Raw genomic sequence first — 12,239 nt, 5'->3', positions numbered from 1 at the left:
TTGGATGACATCTATCCCTGGATGTGTATACCACACTGAAATCAAAAATATAATTTGATGTCAAGCAATGTTGGCTAACTGAAGTGATTTGAAAATATCATTCATACCACTGCACCAAATTTGTAAGTGAAAAGAGCAGTGTACCGAAACATATCATTTGATCAAGACACATTTCAAGGACATATGTTGACACATTGTGCAGTGATTGATTAAATTCTGTTCGTAGCAGAACAAGGCAAAAAGTTCCTCAGATAATAAATTGTCAATTACTTACCGAAAACCACTTTTGAAGTTGTTCAGTAAGGAATAGACAATAAGGCGTTACGATAACAATTCTCAAATTACATCATCGCAAGTGGAATTAATAAGATTCAAAGCACATAATTCATTTCAATTATTCCATATATTATATTTTTATGACCATCATAACTTTTATCAGTTAAGAAAAGTAGCTATTCTTCAACTTCCCAAATAGATAATATCCTTACGAAGAAGATTTATCTTTTATTTCCGATATCAATTAGTTATCAGTGATGCATATCATCTATTCATCTATTCGCGGTATATCTGGGACACTTTTTTACTTCCTTATCGCATATCTCAGTGGGCAATAAAAGGTGTTATTGCAGCATCCTATGTAATAGATTGCTTTAAAAGCGTATATTTCACCTCATTGCATGCAAATTCCATCTAAATTTCATTTAAAATGCAGAAATTTTAAAATGAGAAAAATCCTAATGCGAATGGTAAAGAGATAAAATATTATAAGAATTTGAAAAGATATAAGATTGCAGGTGACTGCGACATTTGTTTCAAAGCAAATTGATGACGAGCGGTTCTTTCACTGAATACTGTCGTCAATAATGGTAACACTTCCATTCCCATTTACATTTCACGCATTTCACTTCGTCCTCAACTTCACTTCATTCTATTTTCACTTGGTTGATTATCGCAATTATAGCTTAATAATAACTTTCACGTTTATATAATCTGTTGTAAATACTCCTTCTAGTAAGTATACCATAAAGCTGAAGTTCATAAACACTTTTGGAGCGTTTGACGACTTTAAAATTGGACAGTTAAAGCCGGTATATTTTGGCATTCCAAACAGATCCACTGCTTTGCCACATTTGTTTCAGCATGGCATCTCACATCAAAGCCGTCAAAAACGCCTGTTGCGTTACATTAGTCGTCGTAAATCTTGCAAATGCTTATTGTTTATTCAATTTGGAATATTGGCTTTACTCATCGGATTCTTTGTACCGATTATGTTATTACTAAACAAGTCGAGGGTAAGCATTTCTTGTAAATCTGAAATCGCCAAAATTTGTTTACCTACATTGCAGAAACAGTTAGCAACAATGAAAGCACAACACAGAATCTATGAAACCTATGTTGGCTCAATAACACTCACACACTGTCATTATATGTATCCGCAGAAGTCTGAGGTACCTTTTTGAATTTCTTCTTTTTCTATAACTTCAAACTTCTTCACAAAATATTTCATTGTCGAGTTTACATTTGATGTTATCAATTTCTATGGTATTTTTTTTATCATCAACCCAAAATACTTCGTTATTGGGTGACGGCTAAGTATAACTACAGAAGCTTGAAGCAAATCTACAAACGATACTGCATTTAGCTGGTTTAGCCTAAGACAGATCGCTATGAATTTCTTGAAGTCGCTGGTTGACTTCCAATGTCTTTTCTTATAGTTACACAAATAATTTTTACTTACATGTCATGACATTAAGTGAAGATTGCCATTCCTTGAGCTATAAGGATGTTGTCCACTGTACATTACGCGGAATTGCTTGCTATTTTACAATTACCACAGGAATTATGTGATAAGCAATGTGGAAGCTCAGCTTATATTGTGTTGAGGTATGAAAATTCCGTTGAAAGCAAAGCGGAATCAACCTGTCCTTCTCTGATACAGACAGTTAGTTATACTCTTTGTATCTTTTTCTGACTCTAATCTCTCTCAAAATAAAACGACATTCTCTCTTTTTTCCTCTCTCTCACTTAATAATGAAGATTGCTTCAGTCTCAGATTTAAATTTTGAGTGTTATCAGAAAGGAAAAAGGAGAATGGTTTGCGAAACTGCCGAATGCCCTTTACTTATGAGCACCATTGCTTCAGATCCCATGTCATGACAAACCAGCTCGCTGTAATCATAAACTGCAACTACGTCAATGTCCAGGAGTGAATGGAATGTATTTGCTCAGAAATCTTTCGATAACACCATTAACAATTGTTAAAGTTGGTTTGATTACGTATTTGGGAGAAGTTTCGTCCAAAAAATAAGATTAGATCAAGATGAGGAGTAGTACTTTGGAACCAACTGTTTTCCAATTCTTCAGTGATTTCCACTTGAATTTTGTGCATCACAATACCGACTGGAGAAATTACGATTTGTCTTAAATCGAAATACAGGACTAATAGTAAATATATACAGAAGTTAATAACTACAGTATATTTTGAGGTGCCACTGCTCAATATTTCTACAATGAAGGGAAAAACTGTATCTGCTCTGGAAATGTTCGCGGTGTGTCCTCGTTGCAGAATATATTCTCACTCATATAAGTTAGAATATATTCCACTTATATAAGTTCATCATATCTTTTAATTCTTGCTTTCGAAATTAAGTAGCTTGCCTCTATCCCTTTCATTTTTCTTGTGAATTCTCCATTTGACAGGAAAAAGTATATCTTTTTTTGCAGGAGAACGGACAACATATGTTACAGACAACTGGAAACGGTAAGAGAAGGTTGGCCGGAACAGTATCGCATTTGCGATAGTGAGGTGTTAAGCGAAAACAAGATTTGCAATTCTTATGATGCCTTATGAATGTTAAACTGTAAAATTTCCAAATCTGATTCAGTTATTTCCAGACGCTTTCCTAATATCCACCTTTTCATTATCATATCTTGTTATTATTAGAACCGCAATCGGTATCACGATGTATTTTATACCATCTTACTGCCATCAAACATATTCTATTTGTAGATTCATCTCCCCGATTTTGCCTTGTAATAATCATTAGCAGTTTTTGCTCGAAGGCGTTTTATGAAAACAGCCAAAATAGCCGACAACTGACAATTCGGTCCTGCCCTCGTAAATGATGCTGCTGAGATGGAACCATGCCTGATGAAAACTTTATATGCATTTCAGTTCAACTTTGTGATTTCGTCCCAACTCAATTATACGGAGTCTGAGACAAATTCCACGTCCGAGTTGCTGAAACACGTCTGGATCGAACGAAGAAATGAAAGTGTAGCACAGTACTGGAGTGAAACTCCAAATGCACTCCTCTTAAAACTGGAAAATATCCCTGGCACACATTGATTCCAACTCCTCCACAAAAACGCAGCTTCCATCTTAACCCTTCAATTTCTTCAAGCAATCCACATCTCTACAGAGTACCAAAAAGATGAAAAACTCTAGCAACGACCGAGCTCACGTCACTTTGTCACCGTTTGCTAGCGAAATACGCAAATATCTTAGCAAACCATCTTCAAGCCGTTGGTACATGCATGGATTACTCAAACTACATTCCGCTTCGTTGAACAGCAACCACAAAATTGCAGCAGTCCTCTGCGATGTAGAAGTCCACCATCACACTCTACAGCAGTATACAGGAAATCTTTGGAAATGCCCAGACGTATTCATTTCACAAGGAAGAATATAGTTTCGAAATTACTATTACACTAGAGCTCACTTCATAACAGAAAGCAAGCAAATGTTTTGATATGTTCATAGAAATAGCTGTTGGTTACTGTGTAACAAAATAATAGGTAAATAATTCAGTCAGAATAATATTCATTTATTTCAATAACTAAAATACAACAGCAGGACTCCTTTCGTTATGAAACTAAGTTTTGTCGGCAAATTTTGAGCGCTATTTTTTAAAAGCCAGCACTTTGTTTAATTCTTACGCCTTACTAATTTAAATATACATTCATTAAACACGCACCTAAATTTAGATATACATTTCACCATTCACCATTCTGCTACACTAAAGCAACTTCGAGAAAAAAAAAGCTTTAGAATGGAGGAAAAAATTCTGTGATTTACAACGATTCAAAAACTCCGATAGTTAAGACTTGATCGATATCATGCTCTACTTAATCTTTTTCATAAAATTTCTCCGGACTGCAAATTTTGACATCAAAATGGAACACTTCGGCAAACTTCTTGCAAAAAATCGGGAAAACTTCGTTTACTGAAACATTTCTTCCCAGCTCTTGCGTCAGAGAAGTGACTTTTTTTCCAACTAAACCGCAAGGTACAATCTGAAACTAATACTGTGATTAGGAATATGTATGGATGAAATGTAAAATATAAGGATTTATAAGGCAATAATATATGTCAGAGGTTAGAAAAGATTCTAGATGATACTCTGTTTTGTTCCCAATCCCCACTAAAATTTGGCCAACTGAACTCAAACCAGAATTACTGCAACCATCTGGATTTCAATATGTGAAACATAAGAAGGTAATAAATATGGTCAGCATAACCAGAATTACTGCAACCATCTGGATTTCAATATGTGAAACATAAGAAGGTAATAAATATGGTCAGCATATATATATACATATATATATTGTCGGATTACCGAAATTAAAGCTATGTTCAAATAAACTGCCACAATATTCAACAGACAGGGTGACGAAATCTTGTAAAATTAAAGCGATGAAGAGGACATAAGCTAACACAAAGATATCATTGTGCCTACACAATGGAAATGCTAAAGGCTGGCCATACCTCCATGATAACCCCGATAGAGTTTACAAACTCCTCCCCAATCCTTATATGTATATATGGAAAAATCCAAAAGGAGTTAGTGTTTTTACAATTGAGCAGACGACACATCCTCTACACTTATTCTCCACGAATGAACTACAATGACATCTTCCCAGATCCACCACCACTGGACAACAAACTACGACATTCTTACTATTTGCTAAATACATTTCTCGTAACATATCCTCAACTCAACGACCTATCAACGAATCGACAGTAAAATTATTATCGAAAGCAACAAAAAGGAATTTGTTAGTTGGTCATATTGCTTGCTTTTGTATAACTCATCACTGCTTAGCAATTTATCGTCTTATATATATATATATATATATATATATTCATATTCTTTTTTTGTTGTTAACTAGTAATATTACGCAAGAACAATATTACATCACAATATTACCGAATAAATCTATACCGCTAAGAAACGAGTCCAACAGATTAGCTTTCCGGAATATATATCTTTTTCTACATATATATTTTTTTCATACATATATACTTTATATTTCAAGAAATATAACATATTTTCTACGTAAGGCTCACAACAGCAGGAAACTAAAATTAGTCGCTACAAGATTAAATTTCACCTGATGGAACCAATCCAAATCCGTATTACAGTTAAGAGCTAAGCCATGACTAACGATGCCATCGCGAACATTTATACCAACTGCTGCTACTTTCTTCATACCATTTGCTAACCAAACTCCTGAGAATACTATGATTTGTACGAATGCTAAAACAGTAGTAGCGAGTATCATCAATATGACAATTTTTTTTCCGTTTGCTTGGATCTTCTTATTATGTCCCGCTCTGCATCGAAATTATCAATCGCTTAAATAAAGATGTGATACACGCGTTGCCAATCGAAAATTTTGCATAAGTTCTCGAAAACTAACCTGTATTGGATGATCTGTCGGCACCGGGCAAGCCGAAAGCACGAACAGTTTTGATGATTGCCTCTTCAACAAGATATACATAGCGGCGAACACCAACAACAGTGGAGTTCTGGTCAGGACCTTTCACATGCAATGAATGAAGATCAACAATAGGATAGACGACAAGCTGGCCAGGACCATGAAATGTGATGAGTCCACCTCGTTCTGTCCTGGAAATCCAAATATCCAAATTGGAGAAAAAAAAAGTACGTATTGAGAAAATTAAAACTTAATTAAACTAAATAAATGAAGGATAAACGAAGACTAAAAAGAATAGACGATTCCATCTTCCAAAAAATGGCTGAAGTTTTAGACTGCCACTCACAAATGTTTATTCAAACGTATCAGACATGCCAACTGTTGCATAATAATACGTGCGGCAATCGATATATATATATATATATATATATATATATAATACCATATATATACATATAATACCATATACCATACATATATATATATACATATAATACCATATCTCTTATCAAAGAAATACTCGAAAATTTGAATTAAAAATTTCCTTAAATAGAGTATATTTACACCCCACGTTCACTTTATCTCACACAACATACAGAAAATTGAATACCGGTAAAAGTCAGCACCCAGTTTCTTCAACCGGTTTTCTTCATTTTCATCATATTGGAAGTGCCTTATGCCAACAGTGTAAACAGGTGTGTGCTCCAACAACAATAAATAGTTCCTGAAATCCTCTTCTGAAAGAAAAAAAAAATTTTCCTTAACTACAAAGACCTAATGTAGAATGTCAAACCTAAACTCACTTCTTCATCGAATCAGATTCCAGTTTTCGTGAAGCAAGCAGTTTTTCAACATAATAGTGTTGCTGCCTTAATCCATCAGCATAGGTAACTCGACCTAACCACATCGCATCAGCTGCACTTCGCAATGACAATGCATCAAGCCGCATGTCAGATTCAGAATGCGAGATGTCTCAAGTAGAAAAGAAAGAATGTCAAATACAGGTCTAACTTGATAAGAGGTAATTAAGAAACGATTAAGGGCAACGCTATGAGTTGATGGTATTTCAGACAATTTTCAAAAACAATCACTCCCGTCTCTTCGGGTCAGGTGCCGCCACAGAGCGCAATCTTTCCTCACGGTACCTGGAAAAGTATTACATAAGCATTTTGGAATAAATACAAAAAATAAACATAGAAAGGATCTGCTTGAGCATATTTCACGGGAACATGATCTAATAGTTTCCATTTGTTGGCTAAACTATTTCGAACTAAAGGATATTATGTAGCCCAAAAGCTGCATAATATCTTTTCACTTAATCGAAATCTCCAAAGTTGCTGATCGAAGCACCGTCGTATCTGGAGTCCTTTCATACTATGATGAGATATAAGGAGCGTATGACGCAAACAATCTCCAGTTACGAATCAAAGGATTGGAAGCCGTTGCAGTCCAAGCTTCACATGTTACACTCTAATAAATACTTATTGTTTATCATTGTTTATGCTTGAATAGTTTTCAAAGACTGGAGGGTCATACCTTGTATACCACTCGTGCTTGCCAGTATAGAATATTTCACGGAGTATATAATTACGAGGACCTATACGTGCAACTGAACCCCCTAAATCAGTAATGCACTCGGTCTCTTTATTTAGCGCACCTGAACTCTGTAACATGAGGAGAAAATGATTAAGTGGTACAACGTTTTCGATGAAATCAATGACTTACACACTCTTGCTTAGTTAATTGCTTAATGGTAACATTAGCATCAAATTGGTGGACCTTATGAACAGAATGATACTACTTTAGTCCCTCTACCTCAGTCATCACTAGGTTATCCGTGGCTATAACGACGCTTTGATGCAGTGAAAACCAACGCTTTGCTCATTCGAACGATCCCCCTTTTCGAGTAATGTGACGCTTCCAAAATTCGACATCATTACCCTTCGTTCAATATCGTCACTCGTGGCATCGTCAATCAAGTGTTTTAGGTAATGCTTAATGATATCTGCCTATCTCTGCTAACAAATGCTGGACAAGCAGAAATAAAAAACCTCTTTATTTGTTGCGCATTGCATATTTATATCTGACCAGATTTCATTCATCAGTCAGAGTACTTTCAAAATCAAATAAGAATAACCTGTTTCTCCGTTTCTATTTCTTTTAAATCAATGGGTTTGGAATGTTCGTAGGGAAACGACCTCTCCGGATGCCAGCAAGCAACTGTGCCGCTTTTATAAATTACCGTACACGGTTTGCTGAAAACTTTGGTTAAATCCATCAACAAATATCCTGAAGTCAACCACTCAACTAACCCTCTCACCTTAATGCACATTATTATCATTAACAAATAATTACTCGTAACTAATACTATTTCTTTGTTAACAACATTCTCGTGATAATCGCTGTATTTATTTCAATGCTTCCTTTTTTTTATGGGAGTATCCGTGCACTCAAATACTCAAACGTTAAAGTTTTGCAAACGGATTTCTATGTATTTCTAATTTTGAAATGAAACTACAAGATGAAATGAGAGGTACAGTGACGAAATACTGATGAGAGTTTTTCCACAGGTTACCGAAGAATGAAATGTTACCTCAGGTCAATCTCTTCGCAAGTGCTCAGTCTTCGTAACAAGTGCTGATTAGTTAGTCGTAGCAACGTGATATATGGAAGGGCAGAGCGAAACATCACTCCCCGTCAACCTCTTCCCACAATACTTGCTCCCTCCGATCCTCACCCCGACGCAAATCAATATTAGATGCTCACTGGACCGCTCCGGATTTCACGGGCCGCGTTTGTTGGGCGTCCTCCTGAGGTGGCTTTGTTCAATTAGTCTCGTTAGCGCTTGCATGATAGGGTGCATGGTTGTGCATTGTCTCGTTGTGATGGCAGTATTAAGATAAGTGCGCTGCTGGTGGTATTGTGAAGTGGATGCGTATGACTTTGGTAACTTGAACAGCTTTTTGGGTAGCAGAGGAAGATGGGATGTCAGTTATGGATGCATGAGATGGAATGAAGTTATGCTCTGTAAGGAATGTTTGCTTTCAGTGTATGCGAATGTTCAGCTTTACTGATGTCCTCAGCAGATAGTTCAAGCGATGACGAATCGAGAGGAAATGTCCAGGAAAGCGCATCAGAAGATGATTCTATAGCGGAACAACAGGAGCAACATATAATCACGTCATCGGATGATGATGACAAACAAATGCAGGAAAGGGGTGAAGTTTCAATTTCTACTTTTACGCTGAAATTTACTGTTGGCATCCTTGCTGTTATTACCGCGATTGGTAATTGTGGATTTCTATTTTTAGGGAAAAGCTTTAGTGTTGAGAAGAGCAGTTCTCCATCGCCGGGACGACGGAATACAGTTTCTATAGGAAGTGATGATGATTCAGGTGCTCCTTCAGAGCACCGTCTAGAAGCTGAGGAAGATTCAGATGCCTTGTCGGAACAACAACCACTTCCTGCAGTTTCTGATGATTCAGATGCAGTTTCGGAACGGGAACTAGATGAAGCGAAAGAATCCGATGATAGCGAAAAAGATGGTGATGATATGTTGAAGAGCTCTTCAGAAACGGATGAAATAGAGAAAGAGAAACAAGGGCTTAGAGATATTGCTTTATCAGAAAGCGGCAGTGACAAAGGAAGTGACAAAGAACGGAAGGTTATATTTTTTTTAGTTTCTGAAGGTCTTCATTAATTGCTGAGGCGAAGGTAATGCTTCACTGATTATAGAATTTATAGCCACTTTAAATTTATTTTTCAGACCTGGAAAACTTCATCAAATAGTGGTATAATCACGCTACTTTCACCTTTTATTAATTGGCACAAAATTCCATTGCTGGTTTAAAATTCCGTAGTTAGTTGCAAATTATGTGATATGGTGTTACCAAACAAAATGCAGGACCACTTTATTTGTTACTTTTCATTTCTTTTGGAAATTAGGTGAAATAATATCAAGTTTGAGGTGCATGCTACCAGTTGAAGATAAGTATGACTTTGGAAGATTTTGAAAAATATAAAAGTTCTTATTAGATATCAAATAATCTAAAATATAAACATCAACACTGTACGGTTCTAAGTAAAATATGTTTGGTAAGAAGGTTCTCACTTTAACAGTTGGGTTTTGAGTCAAAACAAAGATTCTGTTTTAGGAATTAACAGAGGATGACATAGTTGGACCGCGTCTGTACCCTGATCCAGAAACAGGTGTTGCAGATACTGAACGTCTTGAACCGACAATCGTTGAAGTTAACACTGCAAGAATATGTCCAAAATTTACTGATGAAGGACTTTATTTTGTGAAATTCCCAAACTTTTTGAGTATTGAACCGCGTCCATTCGATCAAGATCATTATGAAGATGAATTTGATGAGGACGATCTGTTGGATGAAGAAGGACGTGCTAGACTGAAGTTGCGGGTATGTACTCATGGTCTTTGTTATGACCATAGTGTTTTAGAGATTAATAAATGCTTGAAATACGCATCATTTTGTTTCTATGACTATTTTTCAAAACCCAACCATGGGTAAACCGCTTAATGTTAAGAACTACTTTAATGTTAAGCCTACATGTTAATTAAATCTCGGCTACTCAAGAAATTAAATTTGTTGCAATGAATACATGAGGAATACGAGAATTACTTTGACATTCTATGTAAATACGTCTTTTGATTACGCAACTGCATTTCCCACGTAATATCTGCGCGCTGAATAATATATCGTTGCCGAATCAGTTATTTTTCGATTGTACGCCAGTGCAACAATATGACCATTAAATGCAGCTGCTAATAATATAGAGCAGCATTTGCTTTATTTTTACAATAAGTGGTATTATCAATCAGTATTTAATCACTGCTAATTTTTATCTGTGATACTTTATTTGTAGGTGGAAAATACAATTCGTTGGCGTTATGTGTTAGATGATGCTGGTAATATACAGAAACAAGGGAATTCAAAGGTTGTTCGCTGGTCGGATGGAACGTGTGTTTCTAACATACAGTTGTTGAGTTTGTAAACCTCTTGGGTTCTTTATGTAGTGGAATTTCGGGAGTTACCTGGTGAAAAAGGTTTCAGGATGTCCCTCTATCTTGGCGGAGAAATTTTCGATATAACTGTACAACCGATGCAACTTGATAATCATTTGTTCTTACGACAAGGCGCGGGTTTACAAGGACACGCTGTTTTCAAGCAAGTCTCAGTTCTTAATTTTTTAACTTCAATTCTATTTATTTTTTCATTTTTGAATTCGTCAGGCATTAGGTATGGTCCAAGAGATTTTTCTTTTATTATATGTAAAGAAAACGGCTTGAGAAAGTCTTTTTTTTATTACACATGAATAAGGAACATTTCTTTTTTTACAGGGAAAAATTAATATTTCGGCCGCATTCAACTGATTCTATCACACATCGGAAGGTTACCTTGTCAATGGCAGATCGATCTAACAAGTCGCAAAAAGTGAAAGTTTTGACTGCAGTTGGTTCGAATCCAGAATCGAAAAAGGCGGTATGATTTGACCGTCCAAAAGTTTGAACTAATTATATAGTTCAGGTCTTTTATTCTTCAATTCACGGTTGTCAAATGTAATTTTGATCACGGGAAGGGATAGAATATAGTAAGAAGTTATTTCTTTTTCAGGAAATAGTTCGAAAAGAAGAAGAGCGTATGCGTGCTCAAAGCCGTCGTGAAGCACAACAAAGGCGTAGTCGTATGCGTCCATCCCTAGGTCGATCTGGGTTGACTGCCAACTTTTTGGAGGACAGAGACGAAGATTCTGGTATAGTTAAAGATTTTGCACTGTTTTTTCCCACTCCACTTTGATTTATAGGACAAAACGTTTTCTTTTATAGACGAAGAGTCAATATCTGCGATCAAGAATCGCTACAAACATGGTCTGGATGATAGGCCATTGATCGGCCATTCAGATTCTGAGGATTCAGATTCCAAGCGATTGCATGATGCTAAAAAAGATAGCGAAGACAGTGACAGTGACAAGGTTCTTTGTTTAATATTACGCTGTTATCTTCATGTTTTTCCTTGCGTTTGAGTTTTGGAACGTCATTTAATAAAGGAATGTTTTTTGGAATAAACTCTACTTTTGTGACTTCCCGTGTATGGATTTAAAGCTCGTCATTGCAGGAAAGGAGAAAACAGAAAAAGAGAAAAGTGATTATCGAGGATGATGATGAAGAGAATTAGGATTTATCATTTCTTTGCATATGTAAATGTTGTTATGCTTCACTTTTATCTCCTAATGTGACTTTCTTAATTCTTTGTTGGTGTTTTTCTAATGCAGTATGACTGATTTGCATATGAATTATCAATGTGAAAAATTTTTTTTCAAAGGAGGTAAAGACCGAAGGCTTTCTTGAATTCATACAAGACGAATTGACAGTGCAGATATAGCACTTAGCTTAATGAAGAACGTTTTGCCCATTAACCATTGTACATTGATTTTGTCAGTGATTTATTAAAAATTTGAAACTTACAGTTTTTAGCTTCTGTAAACCGTTTGTAACG

At 35.9% G+C, this 12,239-nt stretch overlaps 4 protein-coding genes across 4 annotated transcripts; 2 read left to right on the top strand and 2 right to left on the bottom strand.

The window, feature by feature from the left end:
• Nucleotides 1–1,783: 1,783 nt before the first annotated feature.
• Nucleotides 1,784–3,349, top strand: LOAG_00039 (hypothetical protein; the record flags this gene model as incomplete). Its single annotated transcript, XM_003135580.1, has 4 exons — nt 1,784–1,942; nt 2,144–2,277; nt 2,725–2,806; nt 3,176–3,349. The coding sequence occupies 4 exons, from the start codon at nt 1,784–1,786 to the stop codon at nt 3,347–3,349; spliced, it is 549 nt and encodes a 182-aa protein (XP_003135628.1).
• A 779-nt stretch (nt 3,350–4,128) lies between these two features.
• LOAG_00038 (lipoyl(octanoyl) transferase) lies at nt 4,129–6,670 on the bottom strand (the record flags this gene model as incomplete). Its single annotated transcript, XM_020445325.1, has 5 exons — nt 4,129–4,296; nt 5,395–5,513; nt 5,704–5,912; nt 6,332–6,445; nt 6,525–6,670. The coding sequence occupies 5 exons, from the start codon at nt 6,668–6,670 to the stop codon at nt 4,129–4,131; spliced, it is 756 nt and encodes a 251-aa protein (XP_020304197.1).
• A 138-nt stretch (nt 6,671–6,808) lies between these two features.
• LOAG_00037 (hypothetical protein) lies at nt 6,809–8,409 on the bottom strand (the record flags this gene model as incomplete). Its single annotated transcript, XM_003135578.1, has 4 exons — nt 6,809–6,866; nt 7,258–7,385; nt 7,859–7,976; nt 8,315–8,409. The coding sequence occupies 4 exons, from the start codon at nt 8,407–8,409 to the stop codon at nt 6,809–6,811; spliced, it is 399 nt and encodes a 132-aa protein (XP_003135626.1).
• A 346-nt stretch (nt 8,410–8,755) lies between these two features.
• On the top strand, nt 8,756–12,197 carry LOAG_00036 (hypothetical protein; the record flags this gene model as incomplete). The annotated part of the gene is made up of 9 exons (XM_020445324.1): nt 8,756–8,939; nt 9,033–9,385; nt 9,876–10,142; nt 10,609–10,703; nt 10,797–10,910; nt 11,084–11,225; nt 11,358–11,496; nt 11,570–11,715; nt 11,859–12,197. The coding sequence occupies 9 exons, from the start codon at nt 8,756–8,758 to the stop codon at nt 11,916–11,918; spliced, it is 1,500 nt and encodes a 499-aa protein (XP_020304196.1). The 3' UTR covers nt 11,919–12,197.
• Nucleotides 12,198–12,239: the final 42 nt, after the last annotated feature.

The sequence above is a fragment of the Loa loa genome, assembly GCF_000183805.2.
Source record: "Loa loa unplaced genomic scaffold supercont3.1, whole genome shotgun sequence".
NCBI classification, from domain to species: domain Eukaryota; kingdom Metazoa; phylum Nematoda; class Chromadorea; order Rhabditida; family Onchocercidae; genus Loa; species Loa loa.
The sequence above is the reverse complement of the archived record's forward strand: the minus strand, read 5'-3'. Positions and strand labels throughout refer to the sequence as shown.